This window comes from Rhodamnia argentea, chromosome 10 (genome assembly GCF_020921035.1).
Source record: "Rhodamnia argentea isolate NSW1041297 chromosome 10, ASM2092103v1, whole genome shotgun sequence".
NCBI lineage: Eukaryota > Viridiplantae > Streptophyta > Magnoliopsida > Myrtales > Myrtaceae > Rhodamnia > Rhodamnia argentea.
Genome location: NC_063159.1, coordinates 19,394,653 through 19,421,699, shown reverse-complemented (window position 1 = coordinate 19,421,699; position 27,047 = coordinate 19,394,653). Strand labels below are relative to the sequence as shown.

Here is a 27,047-nt window from a genome sequence, read left to right as displayed (position 1 = left end):
CTTCACATCTATGTGTTTGCTCCTCCCATGTAGAACTGGATCCTTTGAGAGTTTAATGGCTGAGCTGTTGTCACAATAGATTGTAGTTGCATCTTCCTGTTTAAATTGAAGTTCTCCAAGAATCTTCCTTAACCAAATAGCTTAACAAGCACTAGAGGTGGCAGCCACAAACTCAGCTTCAGTTGTTGACAAAGTAACAATTGGCTGCTTCTTCGAACACCATGCGACAGCCCCTGAACCAAGCATAAATACATAACTAGAAGTGCTTTTTTGTTCATCCATATCACCAGCGTAATCGTTATCAGTGAAACCAAGCAACTCTGATTTTTCTCCCTTCTTGTAGAACAACCCAAAAGTTGCAGTCCCTCTCAAGTAGCGAAGAATTCGCTTTGCAGCTTGCAAATGTTTTTCGGTTGGATTCTCCGTATACCCGCTAATAAGGCTCATAAGATGCATGATATCTGGCCTTGTTGCTGTTAAATACATTAAACTCCCCATGATTTTCTTGTAGAAAGTACTATTTACCTTTCTTCCATAAGGATCCTTTGATAACTTCAATCCAACCTCGGTTGGCGTGGTTACCGAATTGCAATGCTTCATCTGAAATTTTTCTAAAATCTCTTGAACATATTTCTTTTGAGATAGAAAAATTCCAGCTTCAGATTGATTTACCTCAATGCCCAGAAAATAATGCATCAACCCAAGATCAATCATGTCAAATTCCTCCATAATAGACTTCTTAAATGTGTCAATCATGACACTATCATTCCCTGTGAAGATAAGATCATCCACGTACAAACACACTAGAAGCAATTTTCCACCATGACTAATATTGATAAATAGCGTATGCTCATAGGGACATTTTGTAAATCCGTCCTTCAAAAAATAAGCATCAATCCTACCGTACCAAGCTTTTGGAGCTTGCTTCAACCCATATAAAACCTTTTTCAACTTACGGACTTTATGTTCATTACCCGATTTGACATATCCAGAAGGTCGATGAACAAATACCTATTCTTGAAGATCAATGTGTAAGAACGCTGATTTCACATCTAACTGGTAGATGGGCCATGAATTCTGTGCTGCTAGCGCAATCACTAATCGGATTGTATTGAGTCTCGCAACCGGCACAAACACCTCTTTGTAATCCACTCCAAATTCCTGCTTGTAACCTTTTGCCACCAAGCGTGCCTTGTACTTTTCAATCTCTCCATTCTTGTTCATTTTCATCTTGTATACCTACTTGACTCCGATTGTCTTTGGCCTTTGGGAAATCTGTCAATTCCCATGTACCATTCTTCTCAATTGCTTTGATCTCTGCATCCATTGCAGCTCTCCGATTTTTATTTTGTACTACTTCATCAAAAGTAATTATGTCACTATCTGCAAACAAAGCAAGATAGATCGGTCGATCTTCGATTTGCTAAACTCCCGACACTTCATAATCTTCCATCCATGCTGGCCTTCCTCGGATGCGTTGTAGTCGTTCTTCAGATCTTGCAGCAACGGCTGAATTTCAGTATTTTCTGTGGTGACTTCACTTGTAGAGGGCTGCTTTTCCAGCTCAGTATCATCTTCAAAGTTTGCTGGAATTGGTTCACCACCATTCTTCTCTCTCCATGACCATAATTTCTCTTCATCAAAGATCACATCACGGCTAATGGTAATTTTCTTGGTTATAGGATCATAAAGTTTGTAGGCTTTTGAATGATCATTAATGCCAAGAAAAATACATTTTCCTGCTTTATCTTCTAGCTTCTTCCTCTTCCGGTCGGGAACATGGGCATATGAAATACATCCAAAAATTCTGAAGTAATCAACTACGAGTCTTCTCCCTCTCCAAGCTTCTTCGGATGTCTTATTTAAAACAGCGAGAGTGGGGCTTCTATTCAAAAGATGAACACCCTAATTGACTATCTTTAGCCGAAAGCTTTTTGGAACTCCACTTGACGTCAAGAGGCTTCGCACCATATTCAGAATAGTGCGGTTCTTCCGTTCGCAGACACCATTCTATTGCGGTGAATAAGCTGTGGTGAGTTGTCTTTTAATCTCATGCTTCACACAAAAATCTGCGAACGCAGTTGAAATATATTCGCCACCACGATTTGTACGGAGAACTTTGATTGGATTTCCACTCTCTTTTTCAACAAGAGTTTTGAAGCTCTTGAAGGCTTCAAAGGCTTCAGATTTTTCTTGCAAAAAGTAAGCCCAAACCTTCCGACTGAAATCGTCAATGAAGGTAATGATATATCATTTACCTCCATTGGAAATTGGGGAAATTGGTCAACAAATATCTAAATGGACAAGTTCGAGCTACTTCTTGGCTCTCCATGCTTTGCCTTTTGGAAAATGATCTCGGTGTTGTTTGCTAACAACACACTCTTTACATATTTCGGATTGTGTTGTGATTGGGGGAAGTCCCTCCACCATCTTCTTTTGATTTAACGTCCGCAACCCACCAAAGTTGAGGTGTCCGTATCTAAAATGCCATAACCATGCTTTGTCCTTCAATCTTGCAGAGAAACTTGAGTGAGAGGTGTCATGAAGATGCAGCGGGAACATCCAATTGGCGATCATATCAACTTGAGCAATCGGATGTTGTTTCTCATCATGGATTCTGCAAACACTCCTTTGAGTGTAATTTCATATCCCTTCTCTTGGAATTGTCCAACACTTAGGAGGTTGGTCTTTAACTCAGGAACATAAAACACCTCTTTGATCATCTGAACCGAGGTTCCTTTAGGAACAATTGCAACTATCCCTTTACCCTTGACCGACACGGTCGAGTCGTCTCCAAATTTGACCGAGGTGCGGAATGACTCATATAATGCAGAGAGTCCTTCTTGTTTCCACACATATGGTTGCTGCAACTGGTGTCAATATACCACGGGTTCGATGAAATTTTCTCCGTTTCTTGACACACCATTAAGAGAGACACTACTTCTTCTTTTTCTTCCGCAAAATTTATCCTTTCCATGCTTTGTGTATTTAAATTGGTACGACATTCAGATTTGTAATGTCCATACCTATGGCATCTAAAACACTCTACTCTAGATTTGTCTACTGACCTTGGTTTGAAAACAGTTGAGTGCTGACCTCCACGCCCTCGTCCTCCACCTTGAGCATCACGAGAAAAATGACCATTAGGCTTTTGATTGAAACCGCAACGTTCATTGGTTCCCCTTGCTCTACTTCTACCACTATTCGTTCTTGTTGGTGACGAAAAGTGATATGCGATTGCCTTCAACGCCTTCTCTTCCGGCTCTTGCTGAAGAAAATTTTGTTCGTGAACCAACAACGACCCTTGCGGTTCATCAATTGAGAGTTCTTCAATGTCCTTGGCTTCTTGTATGGAACAGATAACAAAGTTAAACTTTGGTGTCGGAGATCAAAGAATCTTCTCAAAGATGGTGACATCCTCCGTCTTATCACCATGAATCCGTATCTTATTGACAATTGCCATTGTCCGAGAGAAGAAATCGGTAATTGACTCTCCCGACTTCATTCTTAGTAACTCGAACTCTCCACGAAGCATTTGAAGTTGCTGCCTTTTTGCTCTTGCGATACCTTGATATTTTTTCTTCATGGAATCCCATATGTGCTTGGAGGTATCCTTGCAGAGAATTGTCTCCAAGATAGATCTATCAATGGCCCGAAAAAGGTAGTTTTTGGCCTTGAGATCTTTCAATCTTCTTGCTTCCCGAGCCGTCCGTTGTGCTGCTATCAACGTAGCTCCTTCTTCTAGTTCGGCAACTCTAGAGATAACAACATCCCAATATTCCTTGGATTTCAGGAAGTTCTCCATTACCATGCTCCAATGATCATAATAACCATCAAAGCGTGGAATTGCTGGTTGGACAAAGGTTTCCGAAGCTATCACCGCCGCTGGATACCAAGAGAAATTCCTTCCTCACGTGTTTTCAACTCAAGCTCACTTTTTTGCTACTGCCTTTCACTCTCACTTTATCCTCTCATGTTTTAATTCACTTTTCCTTCTTTAATGGCTCTAATACCACTTTTACGGAAAAAGTGCAGAAGCTAGCTGTGCTTTGCAAGCACTAAAAAACATAGAAAAGAGAGTCAGAGAGAAGAGAGTGCACACCTGTGAAAAATACTTACTGCCTTCGTACACTCTGATTGAATAACAACTTAGCCTTTTAGATAGGCCATACACCAACAGAAAATCCCAGAAAAATAGCCACAACAATTGACCCACTATGCTGAACTATCTACCCACTATCCTGAACGTCCGTGCAGCAACAAACATGCTGCAACAGATTCCTATAAACTAGGACAACCAACTAGGCTTTATCGAAAAAACAAACAAATACTTTGACTAATTCAACAAAGAACTCATACAGAGGGAATGCGGGAATGTGCGATATTCCTTCGTCTAGGAAATGCGGAGAGCTTGATGCATTGCCACCACCATCTTCAACGTCGGAAGAACAGATCAAAATTCAAGGAGTCCAGGTAAAATAGACTGGAAGATTGTGTCGACGGGATATGCCAGGGGACCAGTGATTGGAGTGGTGATCCGGCACAAATGGATCACGGGAACAAGGACTTGACGGATTGTGGATAAATTTCGCTTGAAGAAGAAACAAAGTCGCAGAAACTAAAAAAGACTAGGCACGAGAACAAACTTGCCCTGCTCTTCATTCGGGAACAACCTTATTTGTGGTCTTTTCAGGTTGAATTGGTCTTCTGTTAAGTTCCAGTTGTTTCACAATTGCTAGAACATAGTGTGAGCGTAACAAATAAGAAATGCATGATCCAACTCTGGTTTGCCTGCACACATCTCTTTCTGGATTTGATGCAATTTGCTGATTTCTTCACTAGTTTTGGACGGATTGTTCATGTCAGCAAGATCTGAATCCGCTAGGCTAATTCAACAAATAGGCGATTTGGGAAAAAAAAAAAAGGAGAACGTGTTTCCGGTTCTAGCTCGATCACAAAGTGATTAAACTCCCACAAAACAAGATATTACAATGGATACAGAAACGACTTCTCGGAATACTTTAATATATAGATGTCTTTTTCGTTACATACATATCTCGTGGTCATAAATTTCGTTCAATCTCACGGGAAGACAGAATATCAATGAATACATTATAACGGGAGGCACTTAAATCTTATCAAACCCAATTGCACTGATCATAAGACTTCTTTTATTGTTTCTGCTAGTGTGCATAAAGCGGAAAAGAAAGCGAATTGACAATCTACTAATTCACTCGACATTTTAGCTCGATTATTGTGCACATCAAGCGTAATTTCCTTCTATTTAACGAGATGTTCAATATTCATCGTTAGACAACCATTATTCTGGAAAGATCTTAAACTTTCTAACTAAACGATCGTCCAGTATACAGTGATATCATAATACAAGTTACGAGTAGGAGGGTAAGGTACCCATTTTTTGTATTGATTTGCTTTGTTTTCGCATTATCTTATTCACGTCTTTCTATTACGACGTGATTACATCTGACATCCTTTCTCTTTACACGTAAGGCCCGACTTATACACATCCATTTGCATCCCCATCAATTTCTCGACAAGAAGCATAAACCTTTAGCAAAAAAATGGTTATCCTAACACACCTACAAAAGCCCCATCAGAAACTTCTAACGAAAAGAAGAACTCCACATATCAAATACAAAGCCAAGGAATACTCACAGATTCCTTCATCGCCCGCTCGTGGCTAAAGGAGCAGTTAGGGCAAGAAGGGTCGGTCTATTCCCAAACAACGGCAACAATTCTAGAAATGAAGTCCCTTTTAGGGTTTGCGATTGTTGCTTCATGTTTTGTTCTCACGTGTTGGTCCTTTTCACGTTGTTGTCGAGTTTTTATCTTCACATGCACGAAAGTCTCCGAAAAGATTTTCAATGCAGACCCAGCACTTCGATCCAACACACAAAACAAAACCCTCTGTAAAAACTACATTCACATATAAATGTATATATCCCCGACATTGACCAGGGGCTTAGACAAACCATTTAATAATGAGCTCGTGTCAGTGGAGAAGCCAACAAAAATGGCGTTTTAAGTAGCTCTTTGGATGCGACTGATCATGGAGATTAGCTGGAGAGAGAGAGAGAGAGAGAGAGAGTTCATTACACATGTCAACACATGAACTTTTGTGATGTGATCGTATTATTGAATTCACTTTTTGTCATTAGATTATGGAAAAATCGAAAAGCATTGACCCTTGATGTGCATTAAATGGTATACAAAGTCACATTCGCCCCTCTGAGAATTCTTTTCAGAAATGTAAAAAACTTGACATTCTATTAAAATTTTGGGCGAAAGTATACTATAAGTGCCAAAACTTTCAAAACGATCACCGAAGTGCTAAATTTTTTGAAAAAAGCTCACTTCAGTACCAATTTCGATTTGAACCGATGTGGCTAGCCGAAGTTAGCACTGAAATGATCGTTTTTCAAAAAATTTGACACTTAAGTGATCGTTCTGAAAGTTTTGGCACTGAAGTGATTGTTTTTCAAAAAAATCGACACTTAAATTATTATTTTGAAAGTTTTGGAACTAAAGTGAGCATCGTATATAAATTTAGACACTTGTAGAGTACTTAGGCCTAAAACTTTATTTATAAAATATGCGTGAAGTGTACTATGTTAAATCGCTCGCCTTGACACTTGACATACCAAATCAACTCATGAAATATTTTCTTTACCTAAGTTAAAAATGCTAAATGTGACTTCCCAATCTAGCAAGCGAACGTTAATTAACTTGCTTCCCCGCGTCATTGGTGCAATAGGGGCTCCGAATACTTTATCGCCTTGGACCCGACATTTATTATAAGTAACCAAGATGTTCAAAGCCGTTCCCGCGCTGTACATCGGATGTAATTTATTCGCAAATACGTAGGTTCCCTATGGCACAATTCCTTTTTTAACTTAAATGATTTGTAGCTATATGAAAAAAAAAAAAAAACAACAACAACAATTTCAATGCAAAAACATCCGTGCCAATACATATAGATAAGTTATCGAATTGTTACCTATGGATAAGGGCATATGGCAAATGGACATGGTGAAAACACACCTATGTGTGTTTGACTTGTTTGCGGGAGGCACATACTTTACAAGCAACTTAAGTACAAATGATAGTTGACGGGGGAGTGAGTGAAAATATGTGAGAAAACATAAAGATTTCCTCCTTCTTCTTCTTCTCTTTTTGCGCACTTTACGGGTATGCTTTTGTAATGTAGCAATTATCAAATACCTCCAAGCTAGAATAGGGAAAAGTGCTGCTCAGATGTGTCCAACAAACAAGTCCAAACACGAAAGAGAACAACTCCCAATGACACTCCCTCTCGGCCTCTATCATCTATTCATGTACACATAATATATTTTGTATATGTGAAAAGGTAGGTCCAATTATTTTTTATTTTATTTTTCCATTATGGAAGAAGCCTACGTACGTCCAAGGTCGATTCTAGACGGACCTTCCTGTTGATTTTTTTTTTTTTTTTTTTTGCGAAATTTCGTGCTTTGTGTCTCGCAGGACTTTGGTTTCTTCCCTTTGCCGGGCCAAATGCCAACTCTATTGAGACGAAGTCCATAAGACAACCGAGTAGCTACTTTCCTGACCATCAGTCCGAGGGGACCTTCTCGTTGAACGGTCTGATTGCGACATGTCCTTGTTCGGGTTTCAGCTTTAATAATTTTCTGGAATACATCGTTGTTTATTTTCCTAGGTGTTATGACAGGTTAAATTTTTAAAGCAGCATTCGATTGGTGGGCCGTGAAATTTTTGCATTCTGAGTGGAGCACTTCGAAAGTAAAATCCTAAATGCATCGAAACGATTTAGAAGAAAGCGCCCTCAAAATCGGTTGGTGGGATGGCTTAGTTGAGATGCACGAGAGCCGACCTGAGCACTCCCCAACTGCTAAACCCCCAAATGAATCGGTCGTACGGGTAAAATGTCGCTAAGGCTATAACATTAAACTCCCATGTAGTGTTTGGTCATTTGAATTTCTAGTCGGGAAAGGAATGAATAGGATAGAATAAAAATCCAATAATTTTTCTATATCTTATTCATTATTTGGTGAATCGCGATAATAAAGACGAACATTATCATGTTCTTTGTTTGGTATGAACGGCATATCACAAAAAATGAACCTAAAAATTACATAACGAAGATGGTAAAAATCTCTATTGATGCTCTTGCCTACTTCATTTTTATTTGCTTATTTTTTCAATATTTTTCCCTCTCCCTTTTTATTTCATTTCTTTTTTTATTTATTCTTTCCCCTTCCACCATTCTCTAATAAAATTTTATTGAATAGTAAACTATACTAATATGAATAAAATAGCAAAATACCCAAAATATGGAATTTATATAATATATACATATATATATTGAACCTATATGATAAGATAGAAAGAAATTCAAATATATGGACAAAGGCAGGAAAAAATGAAAATGAAACTGTTTAAAATTAATGTTATTTTATTCAAGTAGTATATTAATTTGTTAATTTAAGAGGTTAGTTCTTCGAAAAAAAATATCTTTTACACTATGGATATTAGAAATCCTATCCACCATTTTCTCAACTCCCACATGGGACATTTTTATCCGGCCATATCCCTATTATATTCAATCTTATCATATCTAGGGTAGAAACAAAGCACGGAATATGATAATTCCAAATTTTATGTTGACTACCAAACATATCAGAGTTTGGCTTGTCAAATCAATTAAAAGAATATATGGTAAATGATGTTGGATAAACAAAATTATGTACTTAAGATAAATTTGACCTTGCAAAACATAAAAAGATACAAAACAAAACAAAACTATGACGATATATGACTCGTAGCTTTCAAGTCGACCTATAAAACGACATAACAGCATAAAATCTCTACGGTTGCGGCGTAGACTAGAGTTGCGACGAGGGGCGGAGCTACGGTTGCGGCGATTGACAACGAAAAGAGATTTTACTTTTGTTGTTGTTTCGAAGTAGAAAAGCGAGAAAATTGCTACTTCTCGTTTACGTTCCAAACCTATTTCTAAGCTAAAAATTTATCTCATAACTAAAAAAATGAAATTGCATTATGAAACAGATTTCTATTCCAACTAGTTCTAAAAAAGAAAAATTAGAAAAATACAAAAATAAAATAGTTATCATGCGCGCGTATTCTCTCGGTCAAGATCCTATGTAAAAAGAAGCAATTGTTTTTTTTATTTTTTTGGATTGGAAAAAAGAAACAATTGTTTACGGACACATGGGAAATTGTTTTCATGCAGAGCTACTTAATAAGTTTTTAACAAATACTTGGCACTTTTTAAATGTGATAAGACGTTGGAAAGTTTAGTCCGGAACCCTATTTTCCAAAAAAAAGAAGAATCGGAGTAGGAGCTTGGCCAATAGTTACTTCGCCCCCGTGAACGGTCACACCTGCTAAAAACTCTTTCCCTTCCATGCACAGCGAAGTGGAAAGAAGGGAGGAAAAAGAGTTGCAGTTGCAGACAAAACCCTTCCCTTCATCCCAAGCGAAAAAGGAGAGGGAAGAGAGAGAGAGAGAGAGAGAGAGCTACTGATGATGGATGGTCTCGAAAGTCAGTGATTTCACAACGGCCCCCAATTTCTTGAAGTTTGCAAAACCCACAACCCAACAAAAACTCTCGGACAATTTCCATTCATCTCTCATTGCAAACCCACAGGCAAAGCAGGAGAAGAAAACGTAAACTTTCTGCATTGCATTGATTCCAGTTCTTCATCTTCTAACTTTTCCTCTTGGCCTCTTCTCTTCTTCCCCTCGATTCTCTCTCTCTCTCTCTCTCTCTCTCTCTCTCTCTCTCCATCTCTCTCTCTCTCTCTTGTGAAGTCAAATCCCGTAAACTCCACGCTATTCTTTTCCTCACAGGTGATCAACGTCCTTTTGACGCACCCCCATGTTATATAAACCCCCTCAAACCCTCTTCTCTCTCTCTCTGAGCTGAGCTGAAAGATGGTGCACCACCACCACCACTACCACTGCAAAGAGAAGAGACCCAAGTTCTGCATCAACGACCACGTCGACGTCCTCGCCGAGATCCTCAAGCGCCTCGACGGCCGCTCCCTCTGCCTCGCCGCCTGCGTCTGCCGCCTCTGGTCCGCCCTCGCCCGCACCGACTCCGTCTGGGAGCACCTCTGCTTCCGCCACCTCTCCCCTCCCCCTCCCTCCTCCGTCCGCCCCGTCGTCTCCGCCCTCGGCGGCCACCGCCGCCTCTACATGGTCTGCATCCGCCCCGTCCTCGGCCGCCTCGGGCCGTCCCGCAGCGCCGAGCTCCCGTGGCGGGTCCGGTCCCGGGAGGAGCTGCAGCTGTCGCTCTCGCTGTTCTGCGTGGATTACTACGAGAGGCTCGGGAGCGGGAGCAGTGGCGGTGGAAGATTTGGCGACGGGTCCGCGACCGCGCCCTCGTCGCTGATGTTCCTCTGCAAGCCCGTGAACGTCTGATGAGAGAGAAACATTACATCGTTTTTCCACTTTTCTTAGTTTTTTGACCTTTTCCTTAGGGCAAAAAAAAAAAAAAAAGGTTAAAGCTTGAGCGTAGAAGAGAAGGAGAAGTTAGTGAAGCGACCCGCCAGTCTATATCCATTATAAATTCTTTTGTTTATTATATTAGAAATAAATGTTATATCCCCTTATTTATATGATGATCATTAATTTGTCCGAGCATTATTGCATTATTTGTTTTATGTTACTTTTGAGATGATACATTTTATTTGCTAAATCCAATTAACGACGTCGATAAGATGGGAATCATTACACGTAACTTATATGGTTATCATCGCATCCCTAAATCGCAGCCATACTCGCGCAAAATGAAATGAAATGATAGCTGTATATACATAGAAAGAAAGAGGTTAATTACTTGATAAACAGCTATTATACATAGTAAGGGTGAAAGTGAAACATCAAAAATGCGAAATAAATGGGTGGTTTGACTTAGATATATAATAGAGTAGCCGAATTTACTAACGGGAAACATTAAGTTTTATGTTTTGAAATTCGAGTAATATAATGAAATTTACTTATGCGATTGTAGAAGGTTTTCCATTTACAACTTTAGTGGCAGACATTCTAGTATAACGCTCTTCAAATTTTGGGTAGCTTTATTGTTGAATTCATCGGGTCTTAAGCTTATGAATTACGATTGAAGGATTTATTTTCTTATTATAGCTAATTCAAGCTCGGTTGCTTAGGTGGCCACTGGGCCACCGATTTGTACTATTTTTGTTGGTGAATATTCTCCTTTACTTGGATTTCGATACGAGAGAGTAGGAAATCTCTGCCTAAGCACTCACTTTCGACGATGCATGGTTGCGTATCCTAACACGTAAACACATTATAATAGTGATTTCATGTTAATTTAAGTTGGTTCGGTCACTAAATAGTGAGAGTTTATTTAAGCCGGCCCAACAATTTTCCCAACTAAAAGTCAACGAGTAAAATCTATATCGGATTAAGAAAGAAATGGGTATTGCTACGACTAGTTACGGTATCTGGAGAACGATTTTTCGAGAAATAGAAGCAGAAGCATTTGTACCCGAAAGAGAGAGGCGCCTCGTGGCAATGGACTATCCAGCCGTGTTTTGCTATTATTAATCAATCGAACCTCTCAATCGGGTGCAAGTATTGTCATGTCGCTTTGTTGAGATAAGTAAAACAAAATAACTCGAAGTAACCCTTTCGACGAAGAAGCCAAATAAGTCGGAGGAAATTATCCATTCGACAACATTGTGATAAAAGGACTTATTGGCGGTGCTCGGACAAAGTGAATCGTGTCTTACTTACTGTTGCTCCCATCACTTCCGATATGGGCAAACTTAATTTTAGTAGAGTAATATCTCATGAACCGTGTAGATCAGTCATAAATCTATATGAACTGTGTACATTTGCCCTTCAAACACCAAAGTTTTGGCTTCTGCAAACAATCAGCTGACCTTTATGCGGATGGTCCTTGATCTCCAGCATGAAAGCTTTTTGTTCGCATGTTGGATCGTTATTTTCCATGTCTGGGCCAAAGAAATTGGATCGTGATTTGCCCTGGTGAGAAGCTTAATGGGATCAGTGGAGTCTGGCGCAGCTCGCGCAGGCCCATGGACAAAAAGACGCTAGCTTTTTGTTGGGACCTGCGCTTCGAGAGTCAGTTTTATTGTTGTTGTGACAGACGCGGGCATTTTAACAAACAGTTGGCTGACGGATGAAGAAAGAGCTGACTAGTAATCGCTCCGATCCCTTCCTTGCGCTGTCGTAGCAGCTGGAAGGAGCAAGCGTTGCTTCGTAAATATATCTGCAGAAGTTTTCCGGGAAGTCAAAAGGGCTCAGACGACGCGAAGACTGTGAAGAGACATGAACGCTCTCACTTGGCACAAAGTCGCTGCCGTCTCTGGTCCCTCTCTATTTCTCTCTCTCTCTCTCTGTGACAAATTTTATCATCCAACTGTTCGAGAAAAATCATCTCTTTGATTGAAATGAGCAGGAGTAGCGGCTCTTGGATTGGGGACGTATGGTGCCCATGTCTTCAGACCCCAAAATCCCTCTTACAAGGAGGTGCGTCTCCACAGACAGCGTGCTTGCTTTCGATTCTTTCATTTGAGGGTCTGATTTTGTTTGGACTGAATGGGTTTCTTCTGTTTTTTGCTGGATTTTTTCCGATTTGAAAATCATGTGAAGGTATGGCAAACGGCCTCTTTGTACCATCTGGTTCACACAGCTGCACTTGTCACTGCCCCTTTCACCAAACATCCCCAGCTCGTGAGTACATCTTTCTCCTTCAGCACTGTTTGTTCTTGGAATTGAGAGTTTCTATTGGTGATCTTTGGAGGGACTAAGGTTATGCTGGGTTGTCATGGGAGAAATGTTATGAAATGTTAATGAAAGGCGGTTCGGTTTAGTTGGTTACTCTTTTGTGGAAGTGGTTGTGCAGTTCTAATAAGTTGGTTAACCTCGTTTCCTGTTTCAGTTCGGAGGGCTCTTGACTGCTGGAATTATTTTGTTCTCCGGATCGTAAGTCTCAGCCCCTTTATGTTGCTTCACCCATATGCTGTATTTATACGATGAATTCCTTTGTGCCTGCAAACCATATAATTTCTGATTGGAGATTGTTTCCCGTAGGAATGTCACGCTAGGATTGCATTTTTAGCATATAGGACATCATGGAGTTTGGTTTCCTCTGTTAGATTCTTAGACAGCACTTGGCATCCAATTTCTAAGGACTTAGAGCCAGAAAGGCAAGTACCTGGATAGTGAAAGTTAATGCTTTGAAGTTTGGAGGAACAAAATGAGACGTTTTAATTTGAGTTTTTCTCTAGCATGGTGGGTGACGAGGATCTTGTGAGACCTACTTATTCCTTGCTTTGCAGGGAACCACAACTTGCTTTGTGTGCTAGCATATGGTGTTCGCACCTTGTGCAGGTTTAGTTTAAAAGCAACTACTATGCAGAGTCTACCAGTGGTTCTAGGAGAATTATCTCTGCTTGCCAACTTGACTTGAGTCGACTACATCACCCATTCATAATTTCCAAATCCACCTATTGGATTGGAAGACTTCCTATGCTTCTTGTTCTAGGTTTCATATTTCCTTCTAGTTTTGTCGACATAAACAATTGTGATTAATTTTTCTTGAAATTCCACTGCCTTCTCACTTCTCAGTACAATACAAAAGTGACTTGGTGGATGTTTTCTACAATAATCTTCACTGAAAACGAGAAATGCCTTTTTGTTTCTGCATAAAACTTCTGAAGTGGTTTTAAGTGATTCCGTTACCACCAAATGGACTTTTTGGTCTTTTTTCTTGCTGCTTCACCACTGTCGCTGCTGAGAGAGAGAGAGAGAGAGTTGGTGTAAACTTTGAGACCTACTTGTGGGCGTCAAACATCTTTGCATCTTTGTGAAAGAAGCCTCAGCAAAAGCGTCAGGGCTTTCAGAGCTTTTCCATTTTGTTTTCTCTTAGCAAGCATTAAAGCTTCCCCTTTGAGCTTCCCCTCTTGTAATGATCCTCGGGAAAGTGGGATGGTTCTGCACTAATATTTCACATCATGAGCTCCCTCTATCATGGTGCGGGACTTGCGATGGTTGTGTTGTACCTGTGAGTATGTACAGTTCACATGCAGCAAATTGAATATGGTAATGACTAGGGTTTGTTTGGCAATTAACTTAGTATAATGAAGTTTGTACCAACACTTATTAGCAATGATTCCTTGTATAAATGAAGTTTCACAGAAATTGGCAACGGCGCATTGAATTACACTTTTTTAGCTTTTGGCATTGTAGGAGATAGATATATCTGTTCATGCCTTCCCTAGTTGGTACGGATTTGCTATTGTCTCGTACTTTACGGTCATGCATTTGCTGCTAGCTGCAATTTCTTGTTTTGATGATCACTGACTATTCCATATGCTCAATTTGTCGAATCTGCATATCATCTATACTTCCTCACTAACTGCAAAAATAATTTAGGTGCTACACAGCTGCATTGTATGAGGACAGAAAATACTCCATGTTGGCACCCATTGGAGGTTTCGCGTTCATTGCCGCTTGGGCAAGCTTGCTATTTTAAGGATCTGAAGGAACCCAAGATCTGTAGCTAAAATGTATGGTGATCGAGATCTCAAAAAATCGGATGTGCCCTGCTTCAGGTTTAATTTAATTGGAAATCTGTGTTCACTCTGCTGCTGAAATTTCGTTGGGTTTCTCTGTTATTATGTCTAAGCTGAGACAGTGGTTTATGTCTGTTGTTTAAGAAACCCAAGAAAATACCATACTCCTTGATAAGTTGGTCCGGTGCAATTCAAATGTTGTAATACATTATCCATGGTTTTAACTGGGTGTATATGACAGTGAAGGATTCTCTAGTTCCTGTGACAAAAATGCAACGCTAGTGAAGTTGTACCAGGGCCGTTTCTGCATAGTAGAGAAGATATCGCCTTCTCATGTACTTCTATAGCCAACCTGAGAAAATAGGGACTTCATTCTTTTCAGAAGGCCTGATGCTTTGAATATTGATTGATTCGAACATGGTATGGACGAAATGTAATAGAACTCCTAGCGAGAACTGTTTTGGGATGTCCATCTATATCCCAAGTCACACATCATTGTCTCTGTGGGGATAATAGAACCACAGTAATCTCCACATTATGATCTCCATACATAACATTGAGAGTGGGATTGTGTTTATGACAATGTTACTACAGATTGGACAATTTCAACTGAGGCATTTTTTGCTGGAACAGGGACCAACACTTACAGAAGGAAACAAAAACTAGCTATATTCTTCCACCGCGGTAGAACAAACACTTGACAATTTTAATTTGCACTTCAAGCCTGCTTCAGTGTCCGAGAGAATACAATCCCTTATTGAGCATTGGAGAGACGGTTCACTGGCGAGAGGAAAAGAATAAGGAACTCAAGTCCCTCCTTCTGAACATGCCCGAGCAATCGATTTCAATAACTTGAGGGAGCACGATGATCTCAGATGGGCAAATACGACTTCCAAGGGTGAAAAATAATGGCATCCATCTTCCTCGAAGCTGCAGTAAAGAGAGGAAATTTGGTAGGAACTAAATACTATCAAACTGATTGCTTGATCAACCGCTCTGTGCGTTGTTAATACGAATGCTCCCAGACACCAGGCAATTACCTCACTTTTAGCTGCAGTATAGTGGTCAGATCTGCCGAGCGGAGTTTGACTCTGCAACCAGGCTAGATGGGACTCTGAACAATCCCCAAGCCACACGCCCTTTCGATGAATCTATTCTGAGAAAGGAATTAATCCAATAACAAATCATCCGGATGCGCCACGACACCAGTATATTGCTCCCCAGAATAAAAAATTTGAGACCATCAGTCAGGGCAACAAGCTCAAAGCTCCTGCAGTAACATACGTTAATCAGATGAGTCAAACCAATAGTTCTGAATTTGGACAATTCTGAACACATTGCTTGAATTGTTAGATGATCTGATAACCCGACACAAAGTCGAATATCATAAGTCAAGACTGCGTGCAATGCTTTGGTGCACGGCAGAAACAAGATTATGTTAGGTTTAAAAAGCTCCTTGTTATGTATAAAAAGTTCCCATCTTTCATCTAGACATATTAGAGCAAAGCTGAAGTATACCATACCTGGAATTCCAAGAACGCCACTAGGAAAGACGACCATCGTGACAGCCATTTGATGGCCCCGCCCCAAAAGGACAGCCCTGTTGAAGTTGGGTAAAGTAATCAGCCGCTGGCGCAGAACTTTTGACAGTAGATGTGCTGCCGTCATATCATTATCTCTCAGCCAGACTCAAAGAACCGTGCTACGGCTGAATAAAGCTGCTCTTCTTCAAAAGGCTTTGAAACGTAATCATCCATTCCACACTTGAGGCATTTCTCGTGTGTAGCCGGAATTACGTCTGCCGTCATGGCCAATATAGGAGTATGCCAATGTACCGCACTATGAAATGCGTCGGAAGACGCTTCCCCAGATGCAATCTTAGCATTAAACTCCATCTCGAGGTTACGAATTTGCCGTGTTGCCTCAAACCTGCAACATTAGAAGAAACTACCAAACGCTCACCAAATATACAACAAAAAAATAATTTAATTGCAAAATATCGTTCAGCATAAATAACAAAAGAGTAGATTTTTTACCCGTCCATCTCAGGCATTTGCAAGTCCATGAAGCAAGCGGCGAAGTCATGGGGTGGCCGAAGCATGGCTAAAGCATCATTACCACTCCCAACACAAGTAACAATGGCACCACATTTCTTTAAAGCACCCTCTGCTACTCTTCTGTTTACCAAGTTGTCGTCCACAACCAAGATTCTTCTTCCTTTCAGCAAAATGCCAAGACTCGATACTTTTCTCCTATCAGATAGCCTCTTCTTACCATGACCAAGGGCCTCCCGGAAAAAGGAAATCATGACACTCAATCTGAGAGGCTTTATCAGCACGTTATCTACCAGGTTGGCTAATTTGAGCTTGCTGCGTTCAATTGGAATTTTGGATGTAGCTAGAAGAAAAATCTTGGGACGTATGGACACTCCATTGTTGCCATTTTGCCTGTGTTTCCAACGCGCAATGTTGAATTCTAAGCCTGTTTGCATGTCCCATACATCTTTGTCAATGAGAACCATGTCAAAATCTGATTGTTCCCTGCAGGAAAAACAATCAAGAAATTGTTACACGAAGGGACTTTCAATTTGTCTGAAGCAACATAACTCTTCAATATGAATCTCCCTTTCAGCCATGGTAGAGTATTATGATTGGGGTCCAATCATTTCCTCATAGAAGAAAAGATACGCAATGATACACGTGCAGCAGTGAGAGAGAGAGAGAGAGAGAGAACAACTAAATAATGGGTTGATAAAAGATCTGACCAGATTTATCATTCAACAATCACGGATACATTTCTCAATTTTTGTAGGTGACATTTGCTGAGATCAAAACAGCTTTAGAAGTCCCAGGCAACATGCGGATTATATAGATGCTACATTATACTACTATGGAATCACCGAAGTAAATATGAGACATCTCTATTACAACCTATGGTTAGATCATTGTTCTAGAGCAAAGTACAAAGGTCTGATCATAGATAACTGTGCAGTGTGAATCTTTTTCGGCTTTTTTACATATTTAGAATCAAAACAGTAAACTAGCTTTATTTTTGTCACTATGGTGGCAAGTGGATCTACCTTGGGCTAGAAGAGTTGGATAGGTAAGTACAGGCTGACATCAAACTGCAAGCGATAGCCACTGATATTCTTAGTCTCTCAAGATGGTATCTTGTGACCTCAGCTCGGATGCTTCTTTTATCTATCACCAAGGCTCTCAATCCTTGGAACTCTGATATGATCGGATCGTAATTTTGCCACTTATCAAAACAGTTCATTTCACATTTTGCAAAAGGGACAGTAAAGGCAAATGTACTTCCAGTGCCAGGTTCGCTTACAAACCCGATCTCCCCATGCATTAGATCCACCAGACATTTGCTGATACTCAAGCCAATTCCAGTGCCGCCATATGTGCGTGATGTGGAGCTATCAGCCTGCACAAAAGGTGTGAATATGCGGCTTTGTGCATCTCTGGCAATTCCAACACCTGTATCCTCAACAGTAACCAGAATGTCAACTGATTTATTCACATCAATTTGATCGGGGCGATTTAACTTCTTAAAGCGCTCCCAGCTTTTCCTTCTGTCAACCACTCGAAACCCACTCAATGTATTAAAAGTTTTGTCTGATGTATCTTCAACTAAGTTTGAACTTAGTCTCATCTCTGCATCTCTAAAATCATGCTGACTGCATCCTTCTTCTGCCAGATGAACTGAGACAAATATGTGCCCCTCATGTGTAAACTGCAGTCAAATGAAGACATAAAAATAATGGAATTGTCTTACAGTTGATGTTACCGAAAGATCACAGATAACACAGCAAACAATTAGACAGCAAGAATAAATTGCTCTTTACTTCAAAGAAAAAAGCTTCTTTTTTTTTTTGGTCGAACAAAGAAAAGAGTTGAAAGGACACAGAAGAAGCAAAAGATAATCTGATGAGCTGATTGACCGTCCAAACATGTGCAGCAAGGTCTACTTTTCACTGGTATATCCATTATGCACGTGACTTTTCTCCAAGAAAATTTGGAAATCAAAGGACGGAAGAGAAACATAAGCACAAGAAAAACATTCTTTGAAATATTTGGAGATCCGGTGCTACTTTTTTGTGCTTAGACGTAAGGTCATTTTAACAAACAGTCAAACTAATGACTGACTTTCTGAATACCAAGAATATTTGTGAAAAAAACTGCATGAGAGAAAATAGACAGAAAATGAAGTAACAATGACCTTGATTGAGTTCCCCACAAGATTTGTAATTATCTGCCGGAATCGACCAGGGTCACCAATTACAATTTCCGGCACCCGATCAGAGACATAGACAGCCACCTTCCCTCACCCAACAGAACCATCACAAGAGACAAACCAAGCTCCTGTAAGATTTTGCATGAAACAGCTACAGATGATTCATTGGAAAAGGAAAATGACTGGGTGCTTACCTCAATTCCTTTATCATTAGATCTGCTTGAAAAAAGTGACAGCACGTTATCGAGAACAGAACGAAGATCAAAAGGCACTTCTTCTAGCTCGAGACGTCCAGATTCAATCTTGGCCTGATCAAGAACCTCACTGATCAAAGATATCAAATCTTTTCCACATTCATGAGCAGTTTGGGCAAAATCCTGTTGATTTGCATCGAGATTTGTATCCATAAGCATTTGCAGCATGCCTGGAACATTATTTTAGCCCATTGTCAATGTTTCAGTCAGATCAGCAATTGGATTGTATTTCCAAAGAACTTTTACTTACCTAAAACACCATTCATAGGAGTTCTAATCTCGTGGGAAACAGTCGCAAGAAACTGCAGCGAGAAAAACAGAAAAGAGGAAACTCAGTACAGGGTACTTATCATAGCAGTACCTATGTTACAGTATAAGAGAAATCATTCGAAGATGCCACCCACATTTTTGGTGAGAAAGTAGATTTCTATTAATAAATAGATACGCATGTTGAGGAAAAACAAGAAGAACTTAGAAATGGTCAATTTAGAGAAACAGAAACAAAGTGCACCTGAGATTTTGCCACATCTGCAGCCTCGGCACGACTTTTCAGCTCCATCATCTTTTGATAGTCCTCCTCCACCTTAGCAATTCGATTAATAGCTGCATGAAAGATATGGCCGACAAGCAACGTGATGACCAGCACTCCCACTGATGCATTTATTGCAGTCCACGGCAAAGGACGTCTCTGCTTGAACCTACACACTAACAGCCCTTGTAACCATGTGATGCCCCAAGTATGCGGCAATATGAACACTTATTTAGTAAAGAGATGTACCTGCACTGCATCTCGTGTCTCCGAAGTGGATCCCCAAAATCAAGGTTACTAACGTGCACAAGTCCAGTGTCAATAACGTCAGCACCATACATATTGATTGGTGCAGATTCATTGGTTGTGTCGTAGACATTTACAACAATCGTTTGCTTGCTAGCCAACTGGTGCAGAAGCTTCTCAACGAGGGAGGGTACATCATAAGATGCGCCCAAATAGCTAAGAGATGGAAAACATAGCCTTAATGCATTTACTTGCATCAAAAGAACAAATTTACCAAACCATCAAGTCACACCTACCCCACTGTTGCTTCAATACGTTGCTCAACTGTAGAATCAGCAGGGAGTTCTCTATCATATACAGCAAAAGTTAGTACAACACCAAGGTGATTCGACTTCAGAAGCTTGAAGGGAGAAGTCAGTACTCCCTTCCCAGATGCCCTAGCCCGCAATATATTCTCCTGATCTTCCTGTATTTGCAGCAAAAGCAACGTGTTATACAAGAATAGTCCAACAAGTTACCAAACTTGATGGGATTCCCCTGAAGTTACAAGTGCAGTTAGTGTGTATTAGCATGTTTTCTACTAACTACTAACACAATTTAATGTTTCAAACACTCCTGCTAAGTAAATATACTCATCAGGACATCATCAGTAGTCAAGGACAATAACATGCAACATCAAAAGTTAGAGCAAGTTGCTCATTAAAGATAAAAAGATGAGGAAAGCAATAAAACACATTAGTCTTACTCGACCCACCTTTCCAGACATCATGTCAATGGAGACTATGTGAGAGACAGTTTCTTGAGAAAATACAACAGGTGCGTACTCAGCTTGAATAGGTGCCGGGTCCAGCCTATCCAGTATGTAGTCCTGTACAAGTGTCTGATCGACAGATTCCATTTTCTTTATTGTCCACCCATGTTGCTTCTCGAATTGCTCCCTCTCTGAGTGAGGTACTTTTAAAGCATACGCAACACCACTAGTAAGTGGTCTCTCAAAAGCTGTTCTTTCTGTGTATTCTCCAAAAGTTTTCTGCAAGATAAAGATGAACGAATATCGATCTCGGAGTTTTCTCCATCATATTTTCAAAGGACGAATGAAAAGTTTGCTGCACCAGCATGTCATGCAGCAACTAAGCTCAAAAAGCTATTATTGGTTCTCACAATATCTTTACAAGATAAGTTAGTTCCCGCAATACCAACCAATTATCCACCTGTCAAATTCTATTTGGATGGTCATGGCATGGGTAGAAGGTATCAGCTTGAAGGAAGCATATGCGTGATTGAGGAGATAAGGCATAAATAACCAAGGCATCACTGCTTGAACTTTGGCTCTGCAGCGTCCTTGTGGGATTTAAGCAATTTCACAAGTTCAAAGGTGCAGGGTTCACCCTTTCCCTAGCAGAGCTCAAGAACCGCTTTTTAGCACAAATTTTCTGTACAATAAATGTTGTAGAAATTAACAGCGCACAAGCTTTTCTCTACACTCTCCTGAAGGCTGAAAATATGTTTTTCTACTCAACAGAAAGACGCTAGTCTAAAAAAGGAACAAAAAATATCGAATACCTTATTCTCAATATTGTACATATGCATGTAAACATGATTGGGGCTGCTGATAACAAACTCCCATCTACCATAGCTTATGGCCCATCCAATACTGACTTATATTAAGGGGCAGAATCTCAAGATCAGTAACCAGTACAGCTCGACACCCCATTATTGTTCTTCTATTTTATTCTCAATTTATTGCTTAATTGAGACCACCAAATATGTACTCACATATAACTATCACCACCTTGATCAGTCATGATTGTTCTTTGCAGAACCATTCACCACAAGTGGCAGCTATATAGCCATTGTTCTTAGGCTCAATTTAGTTCGCAGTCAAAATTTTCGAGCGAAATCTACTCCCTGTTATCTAACACCTTAAAATGCTTGGATGTCAGTTAATTTTTAATCCACCCTGAAATCGCTAACATGGGGAACAAATTCCAGCAAACTTCATAGTTTCAACATTTGAAAATAACCTAGTCTAACTGTCGCCTGATCTATGTGGTGATCCAAGAGTTCATGAAGCAAGACATGAACATTTCACTGTCAAGATAGAACCCCTGAAGCCATAAAAATTTAGCACGAACATCAATTAAGAAGGGGTATAGAGAAATGTCACCTGATCTATAGCTGAAGGTTGTTTTCCATGGTGAAACGTGGAAACGAGAATAGCCAAGGCATGAACATGGTTCATGCTGACATTAAACTGATCTTGCAGCATCCTGGCTCGCTCATCACACATGTTGGCCAGGGTCTCTTCTCTCCTCAAAATGTTTTTTGCATACAAATGCCAAAACAACCAAAAGGACGTTATTACTCCAAGTAGGACAAACACAATCAAAAGTTTCTTCCGCCACCTCCCAGCACTTTTGGAGGAACTATGGTTTTGCTGTTGCTGCCTCTGCTGAAGCAGCAGCTGACTCACTGGCATTGGCTTAACTGTTTTCTGCGTTTGGTCCCTCCAAACCCTCAAAGAAAAACCACACATCTTGCACATCAGCATCATCACAACAATGACCCACCAGCATCCTTTTACTAAACCAAAGGACCTAGTCCTGCAACTATCTCCTGCATGATTTCCCTTGTGCCTTGCCTGTGATATGTCCTGGCCATGAACAAAGGAAAGAAGGCTTTTAACTGTAAAAATGATATATTGTAGTTAATTACTTAGAAATTCGGTAAAACAAGAGGTTAGTTTTTAAGGTAACATCAGAAGACATGCTTCAACAAGCAATGTATTTTAACTGATATGTCATATCAAGTAAAGGCAGGAGAGTGATGCAGAACTATGCAGATAATGAAATGTCTAATACACAGATGATCTCTACAAAATGCTAACATTCAACAAAGGAAATGATAGCATGGCAAGCAGATAAAAAGGGGATGCTTCTGTGGGGGTTACCGTTTCTTTCCACTAGAGTTGCCTAATCTATCCATCAGATATCCTTATAGCTTCTTATAGTCACTACAGAAGGATGCTATCTCAGGTGGAACTCCTAGCTACCAAAAATGACAAGAATATCAGAGATATAAGCATTACATGTACAAAAATATGACAGAAACTACAGAAGACAAGTGTGTATATATATATACAACTCCATCTTCATATCTAGTCACTTCTACACATAGTCGATTGCTACTTGGCGCACTGTACCTCTAGAACATTAGGATTATCGACTGATCGGAATGAAATTTCCGATAGCGAAGCAGTTGCAATTGATTTTTCCTGTAGCATTGACAGGTGATCCTCCCAAGAGAGGTTCTCAGGTTGAACTGGGCAGTGGTCCTCAAGTTCAGCATCTTCCCCATCCAATACTTGCTGCTTCAGAAGATGCAGATATTCTGAGCAAACGACTTTTAAAGAGCAGGCACAACCATTTATGAATGTCATCTCCTTTCCCGTTTCTTTGAGTAATTTGGAACATTGAACATATGCTACCTGAAATAGATAAACCAAACAGAGTACTTCAGTCAAAGCCATTTCAAAGATGAAGAATCCGATTTTCACCGTTTCCTCTTAGTGAAACGCAGTGAACACAAATAACGATGCAAAAGGCCCACAGCAACCAGGACACAGTCCACTATCATAGGAGGTGAACAGAGGCAAAAAAAACGCTGATGCAACTGAGGGCTAGCATTTCTCAGCCACATCCTAAGCCTTTCTATCCTTCATTCACTAAATGAGGAACATGAACATCCAAAACAAAATCTCCAGAAAAATACAGATTTTTGCAGGTAGCAACGTTTCTGGTGGTACCACGAACACTAAAGCTAAGCTACATGGGTTGGTTCCTCTCGTGCCCTTCCTCAGAATTCTTCCCAAAATCCAATGAATTTCCTTCCGACAAAGTAATAAAACAGGGATGTTCTATGAAATTCCAGCTGAGTCGAGGTGCAGATTATCAGAAGACAGCTGGGGCAAAAACCAGCTTCGACTCAACGAACTTAAAAGTCCAAAACAATTAAAGAGACAAGATTTTCATCCTACAACTCTTACTACTTGATATCATCTCCGCATCAATCAAGTTTGAAAAGTACGCGCCGGATGAAACAAAAATTTCAACAAACAAAGAAGTCCTACTACTGTGTCCTTCGTAATATTAAACCTTTCCTCCACGCAAAGGAGAAGAGATTTCAACAACGATTGCAAAAAATGGCCACAATACTGAGATGCGGCGAAAGCAGGGATACTGAAAATCTTAAGAACGAGGACAGAGCAAAACATCACCTGTTTGGAGTCGCCGAGCAGAGAAGCTAAAGAATGGAGTTGGTTCTTGCTGACATTGAAATGCTGGACAAAGATTCGAGCTTTTTCCTCCCTCAGTTCAGGGGACTTCGCCTTCCCCACCAAAGAACTCTCACCGATAGCCAAGAAAAACCAAACAACCCCAGAGGCGACCATAAGCAGAACAAAAAAGAAGATGAGCTTTCTCCTCCATATTTCCATACAATTGGGACCTTTGATGGGCTCGTTCACTTTATTCAAGTTGAAACTCGCTTGCAGCTTGCCGTTAGATCCGGCAAGCTTGCCATTAGGATGCATCTTTACCATAGGCCTTCGACAAAGAGACCTGATAGCCTAAGAACAAACCCAACTAAAGGTGACAAACTCATCGATAGCCAGAGCTCAACCGATAGATAACATGACCCAGAAAACTCCGCGGCTTGACCCGGACAAGATTTCAATGCTTTGGGATTCTTGAGAAACAACCCGACGTCTTCCACGCTCTAGCTAATACGCTATAGCAGCAAACAAAGCAGCAGGTTCTTGCCTTTTCTTGATCTCCTCCTGGTGTGTAATTTCTCGTTCTGTTCTAAATTTCTGAGTCCATGCCCTGAGGAGCCCGAAAGGTCATCAAGAGCACACCTCTTTTGGAGAAGATAAAGTTGGAGATAATCATTCCAAAACAACTAGCTGTACCCAAAAAACCAGCTGTTGTTGTGGCTTGCAAACCTGTGAGAGAATCATTAATGAGGTAAGAAAAACTTCGGCCCTTTTTCTCAGTACGTGCTCTTTCCTCCTCTCCTAGCCCTGTATCGCCAAAAGAAGCATCAAGCTTGCAAAATTTTTTTTCCCCAAAGGTAACTCAAATCCTTGAGCCCCACTTGAATCGCAGAATGCCCAATCGGGCTTAATGATCAGAACCGGCCAAAGCTCTCTGTCTATGTCTCTCTTCTCTCTCTTCTCTCCTCTCTGTGGTGGCGTCTCGCATGGATATTGGAAGTTGGGTGCACCACATCATTGCCTCATCATCAAGTGGACAATGAAGGGTTAGGCAAAAGCAAACAAGCTATGCCAAATATCAAGAATTACGCCAAGGAGAAGGACTTTATATTTACCGCACTATCTTTACTGGTCTATCTCTGTTTATACATAGCTTCTCCTTTGTTTTCCTTGGTCTCTTTTGCTTTTGGTGTAGGTGGAAGGGGACTGCCCCACCCCGTTCGGCATTTTCAAGAGAAGGCATTTGTCCTCTCTCTGCTGTGCAGCAGGAACACGGACTTTTTAGAGAGAGAGAGAGAGGGAAGGTCAGAGAAGCTCCGAGTGGAGCCCAAGTCTTTGCCTGTACAATATGGTGTCCTGTCCATGTGGAGGGAACTAGCCAAAACTCAAAATCTTCTGAGGTTGAAGCGTTAATTCTTCTTTTCCAAACATATTGAAAGACGACAAGGACCGTGAATAATAATTCTCGAACGGCAGTGATGTCGGCTCAGTTCATTTCTAGGTTCCATTTATTTCGAGAAACATAAGTGATTGAATATATATATTAAATAATCATTTATATCGTTAAAAATAATAAGTCGATGATTTACTATTATCGATAACAATTTATATCTAAGCATTTTTGCGGACGATGAAAATATTTTTCATCAATTAATTAGATTAGATGATATAAGCAATTATTTTTAAAAAGATACTTTTCAAATCATTATTTTTCGAGAAATAAAGGCATCCTTATATGTCCATATACCAAAAACGAGTACTTCTACAGCCTAATGAGTTTTTTTCCCCCTTTAAACAACTTTTTTTTTTTAGCCATAGAGTGTTTTTCATTTCATTGCAATTTACCTGAAAATTACAGTATGGTTAATTGCGCGTAATAATTTCACCTTACGCCTTGTAATTTACCCAAATAAAAGGTAATTTATCCATGAAATTCGTAACATGCTAAAGGCAACACTCAATAATTAAACGATAATACGGTAAAATACCTCAATCGTTCGTCGGCGATGGTAGCTACGCCACGCGGACCGGAACACCTCGAATTTCGATTGTCGGAATTAAACGCTTTGCCACCCCCATGATACGTGAATCGAAAATATCTCCCGGAAATTCTCGAATTTTGTGGTTACGATAGAAAATGGTTATGAAATTCGACGAAATTAGTCCTGAGGAAAGAAAATACGATCCGGACATCATCATGCGAGGCGCTGTGGACAAGGATTGCCGATTTTGCTAAAAATGCGCGTGAGATTGTCGAGTCTTCTTTTTTTGCCCCTTTTCTGTTCTGGGGTCCTCGTTACGCAAATGAAAGTATACTGTCGGCTATATACCATTACGCACCGAGAGTTAAAATATCACGGAGGGAGATTTGATTAGGGCCTAATTATGAGATTAAATTACTAATAGCGTGATTACATTAGCCTTTGCCCTAATCAATGCCCATGATTAGTTTTGACCACCACCACCACGTCCCTTTTTTTGTTGCCTCTCCGTTCTTCCAAGAGACGAATCGCAGAAAATTAGCTTTGGTAAATCAGATGGGCACCGGGGACAATTTGGCCTCCTATGGCGTTTGCTGATTTTCACTCGCCTCCTTGATAACCATCGAAAACGGCATCGCTTTTCGATGGAGGAGCTTCCGTGCGCATGGCAAGGAATCTAATCTCATGCGGGAAGTACGAGGGAGGGAGGAACTGTTAGATTCTCAATTGGGTGCGGTTCTTGAGTAATGCAACGATTAATTTCGAAATCTATAAGTGACGTAGTGATATTTTTCTCAATCTAATGGACGAGAGGTGCACGTATCGTTTTGGGGAAAACTGTCGAAAATTCCTAAACTTATTATATTTTTTGTCAATTCATTCGTAACCCTTTTTGCATTTGTGATAATT

The 27,047-nt window shown here is 40.3% G+C and overlaps 3 protein-coding genes across 3 annotated transcripts; 2 read left to right on the top strand and 1 right to left on the bottom strand.

Moving 5' to 3' along the window:
* Positions 1-9,956: 9,956 nt before the first annotated feature.
* LOC115747656 (F-box protein SNE) lies at positions 9,957-10,701 on the top strand. Its single transcript, XM_030683889.2, has one exon. It carries the CDS (start codon positions 9,976-9,978, stop codon positions 10,462-10,464), a length of 489 nt encoding a protein of 162 aa, XP_030539749.1. The 5' UTR covers positions 9,957-9,975; the 3' UTR covers positions 10,465-10,701.
* A 1,480-nt stretch (positions 10,702-12,181) lies between these two features.
* LOC115730440 (transmembrane protein 256 homolog) lies at positions 12,182-14,905 on the top strand. The gene is made up of 5 exons (XM_030661050.2): positions 12,182-12,403; positions 12,494-12,564; positions 12,688-12,768; positions 12,977-13,020; positions 14,473-14,905. The coding sequence occupies exons 1-5, from the start codon at positions 12,364-12,366 to the stop codon at positions 14,570-14,572; spliced, it is 336 nt and encodes a 111-aa protein (XP_030516910.1). The 5' UTR covers positions 12,182-12,363; the 3' UTR covers positions 14,573-14,905.
* Positions 14,906-15,089: 184 nt separating this feature from the next.
* On the bottom strand, positions 15,090-25,411 carry LOC115730439 (histidine kinase 2-like). The gene is given in 17 exon segments (XM_048286073.1): positions 15,090-15,542; positions 15,653-15,882; positions 16,136-16,219; positions 16,260-16,541; positions 16,649-17,152; positions 17,692-18,353; positions 18,840-18,938; positions 19,049-19,278; positions 19,359-19,410; positions 19,620-19,806; positions 19,887-20,099; positions 20,180-20,349; positions 20,638-20,913; positions 22,051-22,536; positions 23,086-23,370; positions 24,160-24,488; positions 24,491-25,411. Coding segments are annotated over 14 exon segments (3,798 nt in total). The 5' UTR covers positions 24,546-25,411; the 3' UTR covers positions 15,090-15,542; positions 15,653-15,882; positions 16,136-16,219; positions 16,260-16,291.
* Between the last annotated feature and the right edge of the window lie 1,636 nt (positions 25,412-27,047).

Coding starts and splice junctions, on each gene's coding strand:
- LOC115747656 (XM_030683889.2), top strand. CDS start 9,976: ATGGTGCACCACCACCACCACTACCACTGCAAAGAGAAGAGACCCAAG.
- LOC115730440 (XM_030661050.2), top strand. CDS start 12,364: ATGAACGCTCTCACTTGGCACAAAGTCGCTGCCGTCTCTG. Junction 12,565..12,687: donor AAAATCCCTCTTACAAGGAG/GTGCGTCTCCAC, acceptor AATCATGTGAAG/GTATGGCAAACGGCCTCTTT. Junction 13,021..14,472: donor ATTATTTTGTTCTCCGGATC/GTAAGTCTCAGC, acceptor AAAATAATTTAG/GTGCTACACAGCTGCATTGT.